At 33.1% G+C, this 18,622-nt stretch overlaps 2 protein-coding genes across 4 annotated transcripts; both read right to left on the bottom strand.

The window, feature by feature from the left end:
• Positions 1-1,669: 1,669 nt before the first annotated feature.
• LOC123714661 (deoxyribodipyrimidine photo-lyase) lies at positions 1,670-7,219 on the bottom strand. The gene is made up of 7 exons (XM_045669022.1): positions 6,778-7,219; positions 6,471-6,673; positions 6,067-6,225; positions 5,451-5,649; positions 4,315-4,507; positions 3,475-3,716; positions 1,670-2,531 (listed from the first exon to the last, which is right to left on the bottom strand). Exons 1-7 carry the CDS (start codon positions 7,178-7,180, stop codon positions 2,365-2,367), a joined length of 1,566 nt encoding a protein of 521 aa, XP_045524978.1. The 5' UTR covers positions 7,181-7,219; the 3' UTR covers positions 1,670-2,364.
• A 969-nt stretch (positions 7,220-8,188) lies between these two features.
• On the bottom strand, positions 8,189-17,777 carry LOC123714679 (ankyrin repeat and MYND domain-containing protein 1-like). Of its 3 annotated transcripts, XM_045669043.1 has the most exons (14): positions 17,301-17,774; positions 16,509-16,676; positions 15,572-15,781; positions 14,996-15,202; positions 14,617-14,931; positions 14,206-14,389; positions 13,621-14,137; positions 13,387-13,555; positions 13,097-13,318; positions 12,368-12,604; positions 11,920-12,043; positions 10,252-10,456; positions 9,143-9,503; positions 8,189-8,421 (listed from the first exon to the last, which is right to left on the bottom strand). In XM_045669043.1, the coding sequence occupies exons 1-14, from the start codon at positions 17,439-17,441 to the stop codon at positions 8,227-8,229; spliced, it is 3,255 nt and encodes a 1,084-aa protein (XP_045524999.1). In that variant the 5' UTR covers positions 17,442-17,774; the 3' UTR covers positions 8,189-8,226. The 3 variants fall into 3 exon arrangements, with proteins under 3 accessions (XP_045524999.1, XP_045525001.1, XP_045525000.1); XM_045669045.1 differs by lacking the exons at positions 8,189-8,421; positions 9,143-9,503; positions 10,252-10,456; ... (2 more) ...; positions 13,097-13,318; positions 13,387-13,555 and having other exon boundaries at positions 14,015-14,137; positions 14,286-14,389; positions 17,301-17,776; XM_045669044.1 differs by lacking the exons at positions 8,189-8,421; positions 9,143-9,503; positions 10,252-10,456; ... (2 more) ...; positions 13,097-13,318; positions 13,387-13,555 and having other exon boundaries at positions 14,056-14,137; positions 14,246-14,389; positions 17,301-17,777.
• Positions 17,778-18,622: the final 845 nt, after the last annotated feature.

The following is an 18,622-nucleotide window of genomic DNA, read 5'->3' as shown; positions in this document are numbered from 1 at the left end:
GCTGTTTTAAATAGTAATTTCTTGTTGAATAAAAGCATAAAATTGTAAACGACGTCAAAAACGCTAGTATAGTTCGTAGACGGTACAGATTAGGTACACACTAGATATAGATGATGGCGAAGCAATTCTTTATTAAGGCCCTGTGCTGCCTGTCAGTGTCAGTGTCTCGGGGTGGACTGTGGTACGCAATAGAGCGCTGAGGCGCGCCGGCCCGTAATAACAATTACTTATGTAAAACTTTAAATTAATGTAATTTTATCAATTTTTTTTCTGAAATGGATTACTTGGCTTGCGATAAATTATATCGGCTAAATTTCAAAATCATGTTCTATATACTTTTTCGTCATAAAATGAATTCAAAGTGTCAAAAATTAGCTGTTTTTGACACTTTGAATTATCGAGCGAAGTTATTTAAATATATAGACTACTCAACTCCATTATATATTTTTCCCATTCGCCATACTTCAAGAAACGATGACAAAAAATGGAAAAAAACAATGTATTTATTTGGAGTTGTGCAACCGTATAGGCCCTTAACGATTCGTCGGCACAAAACACGACAGATACGTACGTTCGACCTTTACGATCTTTCTGTATTTAAAACTTGTGAGCCTGCCATCGCCTTGAGTTCTCGTATTTGGAACTGTAGCGACACCTGCAATTTCATGCAATATACATACAGTCAGTGGTTTAACTGATTGAGCATTCGCCCTTTAGTTCGGAAGAGGAGCACCGTCCTGCACAGAACTAAACGGAAGCACGAAATTATTCTAAAAGGATTCGTGTAAACTACATAAATAGTATAAAAACTAGAACAGTCAAAACTGTATAGACGTATATGTAAATGATTAGGAATAAAGAAAAAAACGTTTCAAAATAACACATTTAATTAAAAAAGTATACAAAAATCTTATTGCTTATTTGTACCTTCGTAACCTAATAAAAAAAAACATTTCTATAATAATTGACAGATCAAGTAAAAAAACTTCAACTTTTAAGTACACGCTTAGCATGAACATGTGTATATTTATTACTTATGATACATTTAACATCCGCCCATTTTTTGTTAGAAATACATCGTAATTACTACCAGTCGTTGTTATGGAGGCCAGATTTGCAGATAGGTATAATATTATTTACGATTATTATAAAAACAAATCATATAATTTCTGAACTTAATAAGAAAAAAAATATTGGCGTTATCAGCCACCTGAGCCTGATTTACTCTCATCTTCCTTTACCATACATTAGAGCACAGTCGGAAATCGAACCTACGACCTCAGGGATGAGTCGCCTGATAAAAACACTAGTTCAACAATACTCTGAGCGCTGAAGTTAAGACTAACTTTAAATTACGAGTCGTAATAGTTACGATTTGCTTTCTATAAAGAAACGTGTATTTTTGATATTCCTATATAATATACAAAAACCAGCATACTTTTTATCATACTTTACAAGCAGAATAATGTATTTCTTTTAACCGGCTAAGTACTTATTACAATTAAATAAAATTGCTCAATTAAAATTATATCAACGGCTTTATAGAATTAAATATTACTTCGTACGAAGCTTTTCTAATATTAAATTAAAAATATACATATTAGCATATATATAAACATTTTACTATACATAAATGTGCATTAATAACCTTTTTAATGTGTGATATAAAACAAAAAAAACAGATTATTCGAGAAATCAACTAAAAGGTTTACAAAAACACATTTATAATGTTTCGATGACTAAGTTCGTGTAATGTTACACACATTTAGTTTTAACTTCGCTTTAAGTAACTTAATCATATATATATATATATATACCTTTGTGATATAAAAATACTGGAATAACGCGTTAATCTAATTGTCCGGACAATTAAGTAATACAAATAATACATTTAGTAAGTATCTGTAAAGTACGTTACTTTAATAGTTCTAAATTTAAAATTCATAAATGCCTTTTATCTAGTTTCAGAACAATATGTGGATAAAATCTTTATACATATAAATATTCTATGCGTGGGTTTGTAATTAAACTGTTAATTGGCTGGATCGATTTTGATGAAATTTTCTGTGTCTATTTAGATTTACAATTAGATTTTTTATTGACTTAAACCAGTCCAGTATCATATTTAAAAAGAAGAGAAATCTGTCCGGTATGCTAGTATATATATTTTTATTACATTTTCATTTATATTCAGTAAAACTGCAGAATTCTTATCAACATAAAAAAATGGGTAAATTTTAAGTTTCCAAACCAACATAGATAAAAAATTATATGAATTTCTGATAGACTTAAAAATGACGTATTCGAATCTCATAAACACCTTCAATAGGAAAGTCTTCTAATGGTAAGCAAAATTAAATGATTTTATTTGCTAGGTACATATTTGTGTACCTTGCCACCGTACCGCGCTATGAAAGCTCGTATATCAAATTTCCTTTTACAGCCATCGTAGTTCATATATCTTATTTTGCCGAACACAGCCCTTTCCGCCCAGCCTTGGTCATGGATACCGCAAATAGACCACATGCAACCTGAAATTCATTATATATATATTTAACTTCGTTTCATTACAACTAGTATTTATAGTAAATACCTTTCTGTTGCATTCTGTTGCATACCTTTCTGTTCAATAAACCAGTTTTTGAGTAATCGATGTAAATGTTCGAGCGATTGAAGCACTCATATCTCAGTCAAATGTTAACCAATCTTTGTGATTCATACATTTTAGGATTTGCCATTCAATTTTCTATCTAACGGTTCTTTTAAATCAATAAACTAGTTTTTGAGTAATCGATGTAAATGTTCGAGCGATTGAAGCACTCATATCTCAGTCAAATGTTAACCAATCTTTGTGATTCATACATTTTAGGATTTGCCATTCAATTTTCTATCTAACGGTTCTTTTAAATCAATAAACTAGTTTTTGAGTAATCGATGTAAATGTTCAGGCGATTGAAGCACTCATATCTTTGGTTTGACATAGCTTTTACACATTGAAAGAAAACAATTTTTTTACTGGATTAAAGCTATTTGTATTATTATAAACTTATATTACTTAACATAACTTTTTTTATACAAATAGCTTTAATCCGGTAAAAAATTTGTTTTCTTTCAAATTATAGACTTTTTTTTTAATTTTTAGGCAAAATTTTTAGTAATTATATTTCTGAGCCATTTGATAAGCAGTGTAGGCCTAGTGGTTTCAGCGTGCATACCTGAGGTCGTAGGTTCGAACGCTGGTAAAGTCAAGGAAAATATCGCGTGTCAGGTATAGAAGGCTGATCATCTACTTGCTTTTGACAAAAAACAAATGATCACCAAACAGATACAATAATCTGAGGCATATTTGTCAAAAAAAAATTGGTCTATTTTGACGTCTTTTGAGATGCTGGTTTCATTTCCTGAATAGGAAGGCCAGTTTCTGTGCAGCAATTAAAAATAAATAATTTAAAATATTGACTTGACCATACTAACCAACATATCCACTGGAATCTCTTCCATCGACACTAAAATGATCATTCATATATATGGCGTACTTCAGGGCTTCTTCGGGGCTTGAAGTCCATTCTAGAATCTTCTTAGCCCAGTACATTCGAAGGAAGCCGTGCAACTTTCCTTCTCTAACTAATTGTATTTGAGCCGAATTCCATAAATCGTCATGCGTTTCTCCTTTACATAACTTTTCTAAAGTATATATATGTGACCTTTTGTCTTTTCTGAAATTAATGAAAAAAATAATTAGTAATCGACATTTGTTCTTTAGGAATTTTAAAAACATTCCAAATTTGAATCACTTTACAGCAATAAGTATTTAAAACAAAGATCGAATATGAAAGCTTTACTGGCTGGAAAAAAAACGCTCGAAGACAGAATAAAAAAAACCTATAAATACTCTTTTTCATGAGTTGTAATTCACTCATGGAGGTGATCAAAAGTAAAGTGAAACATTTGTAAATTTCTATTCTCTCTTTGAAATAAACTTTCACGTTAAAATATTTACCTTGGCAAAAAACCTACATATATTATATTATACATAGTTACAGAATAAGGTATGTGATTGATTTTTAAACTATTTCAGTTTTATAGATTTAAAATATGTAACTTAAGCTGGTCTATTATAATCATATCACAATTAATAAAAACAAAACAAAAGCAATTATTGAAAAATTATGAATAAAATGCCTAACACAAATTTTCTTCAAGGGCTGATACCTAATAGGCCGACAACTTATGCAAGCCATCTGAGCGAGTGACTTAACACATACATTTAACACCATCATCTCCAGCCCGTTTAAAATAAAACCAATACATTACCTGTGATCATCTAGTGTCTTTTGAGCCCAATTGCTAGCACCCTTTATACTGTCATAGTGTTCACAATAAAAACAGAAATTATCCGCCAACTCTCGTCTAACAATTGCCTCTTCTAGAAAAGAGTTCACACTCTCTGTGTATTTAGATTTGTATTCTTGTACACATAATGCTACTCTCTGAACTGATATTTGACCTGCAATAGAAATGTTTTTAAATTATAATGTGAAATTTTAGTTTTATATTTCTTACATAGGTACTATAATTATTCACCGAGATATTTTTTTAAATATTCAGAAACATTAATATAATGTTCGTTTTTAAACAAACACATCAACTTTTCCTACGTTTTATGTACTGAGGTACCAGTTTATAAAGATTTAAAATGAGTATGACTTGGTAGTTAGTGTTCTTTGCAAATATAGTGTAGAGCTGAGTTAAGACAAAGTTTTAATTTTAAAGTCAATATCTAAAAATCAACAGATATTTTATTTATTTATTAACACTTCGTTAGATTACAACATAAAAATTGAACATAATTAAATGAAAAGGAGGGCAACTGGCGGCCTTATCGCTTTCGAGTCATCTCTTCCAGGCAACCAATGTGATTAAAGAAAAAAAATGTATTAAATTACATAAGGTAGGCAAGAAGTGCAAAAATACATGTTACATATAGTTATAAAGAAGAAACTAAGAAGGAACAAAAAATAAACTAAACTGATTGGATTGGAACTGGATACATTAAATACAAAAACTAAAAAAAAGTGCACATAAATCACGATAATCTAATTCAAGATCAGTCTCACGTCAGTTAGTAGTTAGAACGAAAGGGATACAATATGGACAGGTAATGTTTGTACAAAAGAAATTTAAAGTAAGATAGAGAAGGAGCTAAGCGAATAGGTACAGGAAGTGAATTCCATAGCCTAGCTGCAGAGACTTTAAGGGAATCGCCAATAAAGGTGGAATTATGAGATGGGATTTCAAGGGTATAGTTTTCGGAAGAGTGTATGCTATAGTCATGTGCTCCCAAAAATTTGAAATCATTTTTGAATTAGAATCAACTATTTATCGCCTCTTTTCGACTAGATCACAGTGTAAACTATATTAAAAAATCAAAAATACTTGTAATACCTTACCAAAGTGAAACCATGGGGACAAATTGCTCAAAGCATCTTGTGTGGGGTCATTGCGTTTGCTGGCAAATATTTTAAGCCGTGTATCTAAGAAACTTTTCAATGTTTTGACAGCTTCATCATAACCGGGACCTGCCCATTCTATCGGGCCAACTGATTTGTCTGCTTCCCGAGATTCTATTGCATCATCCCAGTCTATTGGCTGAAAATATATAAATATAATATAAGAACTATAAATCCAAAGAATCACTCTGATTAAGAAAAAATATTTCTTCAAATCCTTTCTCTTAATTTGTTTTTATATATGATAGGAGGGGCAAACAAGCCTAAGGAGATTCCATAAAACGAGCTGCTGCTGCCCATGGACAATCATGTCTAGGGAAGTAAAGAGAGAAGGAGTAAGGAGAAAACAATGTTGGTAAGAAACATTACTTGTCGATTTTGTATGTACAATGAAATAAAGTTTACTTTACCAAAGTTTTCAACCACAAAATGTTAATTAAATATAACTAATCCATCAATTGTTTCAGTATTACTTCCAAAACATATACTCTCAAACTTACAAACCTCTTTATTCTTAGTGGAGATAGGACAATATTGTTCATATAATGTAAATTACCTCTGCTTCAAATTCACTTGTGTAAGGATGCTTTATTACTGGTGGAAACTCTGTGAGATATTCATCAAGTTTAGAGTTGATTTTATTTCTTATTGTTCTAGCGGAATACTCTTGCTTATCGGATGCAACCCAGCATGGCACTATATTATGGGTGTCTACCTAAAAACAAATGAATGCTTGTTAACATGAGACAGATATTCTCTTATATGTAGCAGAAAAATAGAAAATCTTGTACTAAACCCAACCATACCAACTCATAGAAGTGCTACATAATTTGATACAATTAAACTTTCTCTTTTCTTTGTGACTTTTAAATTTTTATATTAAAATGAAATCTAATATAACCTGTAAGAAAGGTGAATTTCTTATTGTATACAGTTCTTATACAAACAAGAGAACAATACCTGTATAAGAGGAACATCTTTCTTAAGTTTCTTCTTAACCCCATCCAACCAGCCCATTGGCACTCTCAATGGATTGAAATCACAAACCACAGCACCAATTTTATGTTTCATGACCCATTCTGGTAGTGCATCAGCTCCACTACCTTCCAACAAGTGGAACTGTATATTTAACTTTTTGCAGTCAACTGCAACTTTTTCCAAGCCTAAAAAACACAAATAACTAGAAATTATTATGCAAAATATAAATAAGGATATCTTAAAATGTTAATGTATTCGAATTTATTTTTATGACATAACTTCAGCTTACCTTTAATTAAAAAATGAAATTGTCGGACAGATGCATCTAAATATTTAGCAATAAGACAGAAACAAACGTGAAGTGGTACTTCGTTCTTGAGAGCCAATTTCTGTGCGAATAAAAATGCCCAATTATCTTGGACCCTACTATCTCTGGACATCCAATAAACGATACCTTTACATTTGTCAGGTACCATTTGCTCTTGGGAAATTATTCTTACTCGTTTTTTATTAAATTTATATTCTATAACAGACTTCGCCGTATTTTCCCGCTTTTTGTGAATACTATTCATAAAATCTTGTAAAGTAATTTTCTCGGCACTTGTGGAGGGCTTTGAAAGCTTGATTTTCTTTGCAGCTGAAGCCATTACCCGAAACGTGATTTTATTATAACAATAAAATATCAATTGCATAGATCGGAATGAAGAATTATTAAATTTAAATAGTTGTAGTTTTTGTATCACAGATCTAGTAGAGGTAATCTTGTAGTCATGTATATTTACTCAGATAATAAACTATAATGTTATAACATTTACCACAGAGTAAAAAGTGTCAGAAATTTGAGATGAAGTAGAATATTATACCTTAAAAATGTATTCTGGTACAGTACAGAGTAGACAGACATAAATAACATATCTCACACTACTGCATAATATCCAAATTTAGCGTCTTCACTATGTTTAATACCAGACAATAGAAGATTAATAATACACATTACCTAATCCACTGGTTCAGATCTTCATTCAGAAAGACAAAGTATTTTTTTAAATTTTATCTTAAATCTTTTTTATGGCTATTGAACAGTGGATACTATAAAGTAGGTATAATATTAATCAATGTGTACGCGTTGTAAAAATTATGGTCAAGATTCAGAAACGAGACATCGCGAACTATGACTCCCGTATGTTGAAATCTAATACGTTCGTGACATATAAGAGTGTCGCTTAGCGCTGTTTCGTTTCTGAATTTCACCCTAAGTGAAAACCCTATATTTATTAAACTTTTTAGGGCCTCAGATTTCTGTATGAGTTTCGGTTTCATTTGTTGTTTCTGGTAGGTGCATAGAGAGATATAATATGTGTTTCAGGCCTTCTATGCCAGACACGGCGTCGACTTTTTGGGTCTAATTTATATGGGTATCCTCAAGATGATATCCTTAAAAGTACGAGCCACTGTTAAAAGCGCACATAGACATAAGTCCATTGGTGCACAGATGGGGTTCGAACCTAAGACCTTAGAGATGAGAGTCGCATGCTGAAGCAGGCCGATGCTGCTCTAAAGTTCCTCGATGAACTTGAAAAATGAAGTAGACGAATAAAACAATCCTCCATTTGATTACAGGTATATATTTATTGAAGTTATTTTAAAAAAAAATAAGAAATATTGAAAAAAAAAACTATTCAACTAAAATAATAGTTCGATATAGACATGAACTTCAATTGTATAACATTTTCCATAATCAATCCATAGATTTGTCTTGTGAAGGAAAATGTTTTAATTTTAAGTCTTGGCTACATGGATGGCAATTGGATCTTTCTATATTTTCTTTTAAGCATTCTAACGAACAAAACGATATCATCTTACATATATTGCAGGTTACTTTATTCTCATCTAGCGGCAATGCACACTCGAAGCAAATTTTAAATTTATTCTCCTGAAAATAATACATGGTCATTTTGGTGGTTCATTGTATACAATTTAGTCTTGCAGGTGCAGATAATACAGTATAATAGTTGTTCTAAATTATTTATTGTATACACTACTGCACAACAATAAATTAAAAGACGATTATTATGGAATATAAGATACAGATATCACTTATTCCACGTCATTAAATTTGAACGCAGACATCCCTACTCATCGGCAAAGAAGATAGAGAGTGTAGGCTGAGAAGAAAAGGAGGCATAAAAAAATTCTCGGTACTCTTAAAATTTTTAAAGACTTCTCAGTTTCAATACCATCCCAGTTGTTTGCATTAACCGTAGAAGCAATAAGTGTTGATTATTATACAAACAATTTGTGCAAAACCGCGACATTGTCATAGTAATTTTAATCTAATCAGTCTTAGATTAGTGTATAGAGATTAGTTCACGACATACCGAAATAATAATACGAAACTTTTTGTACTCTTAAAATTTTTAAAGACTTCTCAGTTTCAATACCATCCCAGTTGTTTGCATTAACCGTAGAAGCAATAAGTGTTGATTATTATACAAACAATTTGTGCAAAACCGCGACATTGCCATAGTAATTTTAATCTAATCAGTCTTAGATTAGTGTATAGAGATTAGTTCACGACATACCGAAATAATAATACGAAACTTTTTTCACAAAAAAGGTTTGGTTTATAGCGTAGTAATTAGTAAAAAGGTTACCGCTCCATCTAGCTCAGGTTTAACAAAAGAACATTTCCATGGAATATCTTCTATTGTCTTGTTTATAGAGCTATTTTCTTTCAAAAGGTAGAGGACATCCTTCTCTATTAGGTCTTTGACAATAGCTGTGACCTTAGACCAAGGAGTGAAATCATTCTTTTTAGGATTGTAGAATCTCCAAGCGAGAAAAGTGACAATACATAGAAAATGTTTCAAAACTCTCTGGTCAGCGTAAATTTTCTTTTTTGTGGAATTAAAAATGTTCCATACTTCAATACCACGATGCGGCGTAAGCCACAGACCGATAGCTTTCTTATTTTTGCATTCGTTTAAAATCATGTTCCATTGTCGATGTCTGTATCTGAAATGTATTAAAAGAAGCGTATTTTTTGGTGTGATTATAAAACGTATTGGTAACCATGGTACCACATACCGTACTAACTTTAGTCTATACTTCTACTAATGAATTATACAAAACTGAAGAGTTTTAGGCTTTAGGCCTAATCTATGGAACTACTGGAGTAGAGTGGAACTTCTGTGTAGATAAATAAACTAATAGTCCTTAGAGTTTGATAGAGGAAGTCTATACAAAATCACACAAATATAAAGCCGAGCAGAGACTAAACGATGATGCATAACGGTGATAATTATTGCGTTCGTGTCTAATTTGTGCTCTCAAATACAAGATTGGTGCGTTTTGACATTAAGGTGGATGAGAAGATGAGAACGAACCCCAATGCACGTTTCATTCTTTTCGTTATCAGCATCATCAATCAAACTTTAAGGTTTGAACTTTGGTATCTTGAGACATAAACTTTATTAGATTAAGATATAAACTTTATTTACTTGAGCAATAAACTTGATTAAATTGAGCAATAAACTTTATTTACTTGAGCAACAAACTTTATTAAATTAAGCAATAAACTTTATCTACTTGAGCAATAAACATTATTGATCGTTTCTTCCTCTATCAAGTTAATTTTACGGACATATATTTGGTTCATTATCTTCTTAACCGAACTGAAGCCGAAATTTTATTGGAATCTACAGGCCATCTACTTGATTGGCATTTTTGTATTAACGGTTGACAAATGTATAGATATCCTTACTTGTGTAAGGTTTCAATAAGGTTTTTAGCCAATTGTCCTTGCAACCATCGTATATGTACAAGCCTCGCACACTCTGTTACAAGTTCTATAGCTTGCTTATAATCTTCTTTGTCGTCTGTTACCATTCTTCCAATGGATTTTATGGACAGCTTTTCATCCTTTTTCGGCTTTTCAGGTTTCTTACCTTTGCTATCTTGAGTACTCACTAAAACAAATGTTATTTACATTATGTTATATTCTTGTCCCAGAAAAAGAAATTGAAAATTACACGTATATCTGCTTCTTTGAGGGCAAGCATTTGTGTAGAATGAAATAATTTGTTTTAAATATTTTACCTTGCAAAAATAGCTTAAATAGTATAAGAGCGCTACAATAATGTAATCCAAATCAACATGCAAGCTTAGGCAAATGAACAGAAAGCGCCTTATGTTCATGAAACGGGTTTTTAGAGTGATTGCCAGATAGTGCAATGAGCACGAGCTATCTGTCAACCCATCAAAACCAGAACTAGTCTTATTTACCAACCGAAGAGTTCTTCACAGACTGCCAAAACTAAACTAAAACTCAAGAAAGAAATCAAGTTCTTAGGTGTGATTTGAGACAGTAAACTGCTCTTGAACAAACACCTAGAATATAAACTAAACAAAGCAATGATCGCCTTTTATCAATGCTATCGAGTTAAATGGGGTTTATCGCCTAAGATAACTGTATGGCTATACACTGCCATAATCAAACCCATGCAAGCTCATGAAGCCCTGGTTTGGTAGCCGAGAACAGAACTCCAAACGGCAATCACGAAACTTGGACGTTTCTTGAGGCTTGCCTTGTCCGCTGCTAGCGGTTGCATGAAAACAACATAGCAACAAGCAAATTGTACCCCTAGACCTACATACAGCAGGAGGCAGCTCTACCTGCTATCGGGCTTATGGGACTAGATCTATAAGGTCAAAATCCCTACAGCACACACAGGGATCAGGGATAGGAGGATAGAGAATAGGGCGATAGAGTATCAACCTCTAATAGCCGCGCCATTTGATAGGATCATTTATCAACACATACTCAGCAGGAAAACCATCGACCCTGATTGAGCTACGCAAATATACGGATGGCTCAGAAACATGATGTGACTCTGGCACTGGCATATTCCCTCTTGATCTCAATATCAACATACACACACACACCTATACCTCGATTTTTCAATGTGAACGTGTCGCTCTAACCGAAGCAGCCAGAGCCGTGGTTAGCAAAAAAAATGTGTGCGTGTACTAGTGTACACACGTAAGAAGTGAAACTACTTTATGACTCAGTCACCCACGTAGTACTGGAATCTCGCATTCCGCTGTGGCTTAACAACGTGCAGAAATCCTCAGAACAGTGAGGTCGCTACGTGAAGCCTACGAAGTGCCCAGGAGGCTGTGCTTCTGGAAGGAGTTAGGTTGGCGTAATTAGCCAGAACTTTAAGCACAACGGACCTAGTCAGTCTAAGTGCGGAAACTGTGTCCACAAACCATAGTAGCGCTACAAGCACATTCCTACATTCACATCGTTGCTGCTTTCTATTGGAACAACTTCAGAAAAATGGAAAAAATATTTTCGGCAAAAGGTTATTTTAGCTTTGTACAGGTTAGAGGTAGATCAACACTAAACTATATAACTATCTAAATTTACCTTGGGGGCCATTTTCCATTTTGCTCAATGTTTTTTTAGCGAAAACAAAAATATTTTGATATTTTTCCTGACCATTCTTACAAGATATCAAAGGATCTGCACCATATACCAATAGATCTGTCAACTGGAAGAACACATTGTAAACTATAACGTTCATTAAGACAGCCTGTTTAAACATAATTGGCACTATTATAAAATATGTATTGAAACCATGGTTACACAGTTTTTTCCTTTAAAAAAAATTATACCCATATTGACAAACCATCACATTCTATCCTCCGTGTAAAAGATAGACCTCCGTACTTAGAAATTATATTGAAAATAATATGAGGTCGTATCTGGAAGATGAAGACTATTGTAAAGATTTTTGATGATGTCGTGATTAGTTTTGTTTGATTTCTACGTGGATAATTGCAAGTATCATTTAGTTATTTATGTTATAACTCACGATTTGAATTCTATCCGCACCAATGCTTTTGAAGAAAGGAATCGAAAACATTTTAACTAAAACGTTCTGATTTGAATCATTAATAACACAATTTAGATTCGTTTTACGATTTCGCACAAAAACGTCGAATAAACCTATATTTTTTGACATTGCTACATCAATCGCTGAGCGCCCTTTATACTGCGAAAGCGGATTACAGTTGTAATCTAAAAGTAGATCTATTAAATGACGACGAATCTGAAAATAAAGAATATGAAATTAAATTATGGTCAGTATTGTAGTGTAAGAAAAGATTTTTATAGATCGCTACGCGGAAGTCTGTGGTCATAGGAACTTCTGGCCTAATGAACATTTATTTATCCCAAAATCGACGGTAATTATCCGATATCAACTGACATATAAAGAAAAAGTATCAATGAAATCGTAGGCCATGATCATGGCGTGTTGCGACTCAGTGAATTGCGTAGTGTGCAGTATGGGTTCAGTTCCCGTACTTAGACGCCCATTTTGGTCTATTTTGTATTCTTTCTAGAACCTCAGAAATTTCCTGGGAACTTCGCAGACTTCAAGAAGCGACCTCACAGCTTCGAGAATTTTTTGGGAAGCTATAGTCTCGCGCATTTCAGGATTACGTGGGTGACAGATTTCTCTGCGGTGAAACAGCCAGGACTGTTTAGGAAAGATAGTTTTATTAGACTTAAGGAACTACAGTATTAGGTGATATTATACCTCTTCTTCATTTTCAATTTCTACTTTTCTAGCCAGTACAGCATGTAAAAGTGTTGGTGCTGAAATTCGTATTACAGTTACAGTTATATCTGATGAATCGCTTTCACAGTGTATACTTCTATTAGCATTGGCACCGTTTTCAAGTAATGCTCTTATTATTTCTAAGTTTTCCCAAGTAAATTGTCTTGATACCGCAATATCCAATGGTGAATAGCCTCGTAACTATGCACAAATCATATTAATGATCATTATAAAATAAGTTCATAGTAGATTGATTGGTATTTACATACCCTTGGATATAATTCATTTACATCAGCACCATATTGAACCAAGTGTTTGATTAAGTCAGAATTATTACACGAAATTGCTATCACCAATGCAGGTTGTGGACAACGCACTAACGTTGGTTTTGCACCATTTGACAAAAGTTCAAGAATTGTTAATTTCATTTTCGACAACCTAAAATATTTGTTATTAAATTAAAACATAATTATCTATTATATTTTATTTCAAGGAACACGTACATATCACTTCTTGTTTTTTGAAAGCTGTTTTCTGACATGTGGTCTATTCCTTCTTTACTCTGACTTATCAACACTTTACTAGTTTTAAAGGTGTCTTTAATTACTTTGGACATATTTTTTTTTGGATTTTTCTCTGGAATTTTCTTGGGATCCTCTTCAAGAGTTTCAATTTCCATAATCATATCAGGGATATCGAATAAGTATGGAACATCAGCGTTGGGGCTTATAAATATATCATTTACTTTAATCGAATATTCTCGATTAGCGTCATTGTATACTTTCTTATAATCACACAATGAATCATCTGATTCGTTTAACGGTTCTGGAGGCTTTAAAGGTGAAGCGTCGGTCTTTCTTTTGCTAACTGGCTGATCTTTAATGGACATAAGGGATTTAACTTTCTTTGAACTCGCTGTTCGTCCTGTTTTACTTGGAGTTTTATGTATAGGTGAAGTTATAGTTTGCCCATATTGATTTCTTAATATATTCCATTCAAAAACTTTTGACTCTTCTATAGCTAAAAAAACTTTTAAATATAACATTGAAGAAGGTTTTGCCTCTGAAATAATTAGTTATTCAGCTTACGTGGAGTAGGTATAACTGGTGGAGGAATAAGGGCTTGTACCATTGAATTTGGTGGAATATCATTAACAGCACAAGCGTACCTCATCAGCGCGATTCCCAAAGGTGTGCAGCATGTATCATTAAATGCATTAACGTCACCTCCCGCTTCCACAAGGAAACGTATTACATCTACTTGATCACCACACTGGAAACATCATAGTATCGAAACATCGTTTACGCAAACACAAAATAATAGATAATTAATAAGAACTGTAGCGTGCAAGAAGGCAGTAGTTACGAATAAGCGAGTATTTTCAGGAAACCGCAAACTTCATACATTTTATCGATTCAACTATATAGTTAAATAATTCGTAACAAGAAGAGACTTAACGTTACTCAAAATGATTACTATTCAACAATTATAAATCTTACCGTTGCATACATGAGAGCTGAATTTCCTTGCAAATCTGAAAGATTCGGGTGAACATTTTCTTTATTAATAAGTTGGGCTACATTCACAATGTATCCCAAGTAGCTTGTCAAGAGTAAAGCTCTGCAATCAGCCTCGTGTTTTCCAGCAGATTTAAACAATCTCCTTGGACCAGATAATATAGATGATAAGAGAATCTGAGATTGGTCCCTTTGCTGTTCATGTTGATAGGTATGTTTCATCATGTTTATTGTAATATTATTATTATTCCATGCGTAATATATGTTATTTTGTTCGGTGTCGCTTGTTTGCGTGTCCTGATATTTGATATTATTAATAAGACATAAGTAATTAAATGAAAGTTCAAGTTGACGTGTTTACCTCGAAGTATGGAATCTGGTTTACTTCTTCAAGTTTATATTGAGTACTTTTTTCATAATAGTCGCGTTCAAATTGTTGAACATGACACATTGGACTAGCGACATCTGTGCAATGTTTTGGATACAATTTCTGCCATTTTTCTACTGCTGATACTGGGTCAGCCCCATATTCCTTTAGAAGATCTAAGGCACTGTTACTTTTTCCAATCTAGAACAAAAATATATACATTAAAATAGCCCGTGCTACCAGCGAAAATATCGCTTAAACTACTATTATAAAATAAGATACGCATTATGTCAGGAAATGTGCTAAGTAGCTATATGGGGGGGGGGGGTCGCCCGTTTCTTAACCTGCAAGGTTGACAGATGTGCAAAAGTCGAAATCGAATGGATCGTACTAAATCACCTACACAAACTAGGTAGACCAAAGAGAAGGTGTGACGAAGTTGGCAAGAGATTGATGAAAAAGCATAGTTTACAGGAGGGCAAACTAAACTTCATCATATAGTGTAAATCAGTAGAATTTTCATTTTATTTTATTACGTATTAAAAATCAAACCACAAAATAAATACTCACGACTTTTATCTTTGTGGCCAAAAACCGTCTATGAAATTCAACTATAGTCTTTCCAACAGCATTCATCATGAAGTCGGGAGTGATACTTGGCGTAGATGGTTTCCATGCTAATCTGATAAGCTGAGGACCACACCAGAGGCCAACGTCTTCATTTATTGCTGCATGTGATTGTATACCAGGACCCCATCGTGTGTTATTGTTGAACAGACCCTGATTAAAAGTCACCTTTATGTTCTGTATATTATATATTATATGTTAATAGTTATTAGATAAATTAATATCTGATAAGTGCTTGTCTTTGTCGTAATCTTGAGTTGAAATTCGCTTAGGTACAGAATGGAGTTAGATTATCCTACAAATAGTTAAAGATGAGACAAATCAACTTGTAAATACCCAAACAAGTTCCTTGCGATGTTTTCCTTCTTACTTTTATTCGTGCACCGCCGGGATACGAACCTGTGATCAGGGATGAGAGTCGCACGCTGAAGCAACTAGGCCAAGACTGCTATTAAGACCTTTATTAGACTAACAAAATCTGAATGAATGGTAATAATTTCTAGAATGAACTCTAAACTAGACGCCAGTTTGAAAATTGCAACAGACCGTTTTGCGTACCACGCACGCTGTAAAGCACATGAAACGTCGGAAAATTTCAAAATTGTGTTAAATAATTATAAGTTTATAATAATACATAGCTTCAATCCGTTAAAAAGTGTTTTCTTTAAGTCTCAACTGATATTAAATGATCCCGCTGCTATGACACACATACTCCGAGATGGCTCGACGGCGTTACCGTCTCATTTACTATTAGAGCCATTTCGTACATATTATTTACTTTAATTGCTTTTGTCAAAAATGTATTGTATTTTTGACGGATAAAGGAGTGTTAATCAATAATAAGCGGGCTTAAACCGTTTATTTTAAACATTTTATTTACCCTAAATGTTCGTCCATCAGAAAAAGACGTTACTCCATATCCATGCATGTTATTATTGAAGAAATAGCCCTCATAGGTAAATGTTTGACCATCATGATATTTCCGTCGGTATTCTCCAGCACCATGCATTGTATCAAACGTGAAATGACCATCGTAGCTTTCTAGGGACTGAATACATTTAAATCATTATTGATTACTGAATTATAAGAGTTGAGAGATAGGAGGTATTAACTTCAGAATTCAGAATTTTTCATTTCATTGTTTATAGCGGGACGTGAAATGAACATTTCAGAGTATGTTGTTTTAATTATAATAATACTCTCCTGCTATTGTGTCCAGGGACTTTTTCTACCTCTCAATGTTTTGCTAAAAAGATACATTATATTAAGTACAATAAACTTGTTTACGAATAGAACTAGTACAGAGTATGTTTTATTAAAGTTCCTTTTAAATCACCAGCCAGAAGCCTGGAAAGATAAAATAAAGGAAATAGCAGGGGAAATTTTTAATGGTAGGGAAAATGAGAGACAATAGTAGATAAGGATTTGGAGGCCTTCACTTCTTCATTGGTCGTGTACTTGTATTAAAATAATAATAACAGAAACTTAAAGTTCTTGAATAAATCTATTTTATTTATCTTGAACCCTTATTATTAACTCGAAATAACTACTGTTTCGTTGGGATACAAATCCATCACAATCCATAAAGAAAATTGATTTTTCCACTTATGATAATTAGTAATTATGTTATCAGCGAAGTTTTGGTAATAAATTTAAACAATTCTAGTTTCACCTTCGCTCCCGTCCAGTGATGTACACCATGTCCACTCTTTCTCTTTTCATAATCTCTTTCACCAATGTAATACTGGTCGTAAAGCCATGTCTTCTCCCTTTTTGTATCAACTGATTTGCAAGGTATACTTGAATGGACCATTACTTTCAGTAAATGTTTATAATAATAAATATTTGTAAAAATCCATAAAATATAAGTTCATAAATGTTGTATTGGTAGTAAAATTTGACATATTTCTTTAACATATTAATATATGTCACACACATTATATATTTTTTATCTATATAAATCAAAGAGTACGTGAAAAATATACGTAAAAAATACGTTATTACATTTTAGTCTCTTTGCTATATATATCTTGCTCGCTCTGCGCCTTGACTTGCGAACTGGTAGTAAATGTAAATTTAGAATCAAACTAACATCTTAAATTTATTTTTAGTTTATAAATAAAATTGTATATGCTCATACGTTCTCATTTAAGTGTCTGCCATTCATATTACAAATTTTGAAGCTTTCAAAAACTTAAGGCGCTTACGTGGTACTTCATTTACCATAGAACTTATGTATTGAGAGAAGAATATCTTTCAAATGCACTTTCAATTGGGTAAAGGATCAGATTCCTTGGCATTCAATACTGGCCATTTGATTTCATTTTCAAGCAAAAATGTGGGTCCCGACCACCAAAGTGACAACGACATGATGTTTTTTGCATGCTCCTCTTGAAATGAAATCCGCAGGATTTAAATCGGTTGGAACGTATCTCCATGATAGCGGTGAAGCATGCTCCAATATTCGAAATATTTACAATTTTTTTCAGTCTAGTGATACTTCAATGTCAGCAGTAGATAATAACATCTGATTTGTATTGTGATTAGAATAGTTAACGATAATTTCATTTTCATCATAGATGGAGGAGACTATTGTGACCGAGCGCAGCCGCGTTCACGGCATGGACCCATGCGACACTCGCTTTCGGGGTGACCTTGTCTCAAACAATAAACACAATTTATACTTCGTCACGTCCCGTCATTCGCTCGTCAACCCCCTTCGCTTTAAACGTTGGACAATCATATATCCTATGACGCTCATTGCAAATAATACACATAAATGTAGTATTTGGTTTCTTCCTATAATTATTGCTGGTGCTCGCAAACGATTTTACGACATTATTTTGATTTTGAACTTGCCTTTGAATATAATTATTATTAGCTATAGAACGCACAGGGGCACTGGTCCCCTATGTCACGCTAGTAACGTCAGACCGATTATTACGATTCAATGACTCGAGCACATCAGCACGGTCTATCATAAATTTATAAAAT

The sequence above is a fragment of the Pieris brassicae genome, chromosome 9 (assembly GCF_905147105.1).
Source record: "Pieris brassicae chromosome 9, ilPieBrab1.1, whole genome shotgun sequence".
Taxonomy (NCBI): Eukaryota; Metazoa; Arthropoda; class Insecta; order Lepidoptera; family Pieridae; genus Pieris; species Pieris brassicae.
This window is presented reverse-complemented; position numbering and strand designations above follow the sequence as displayed.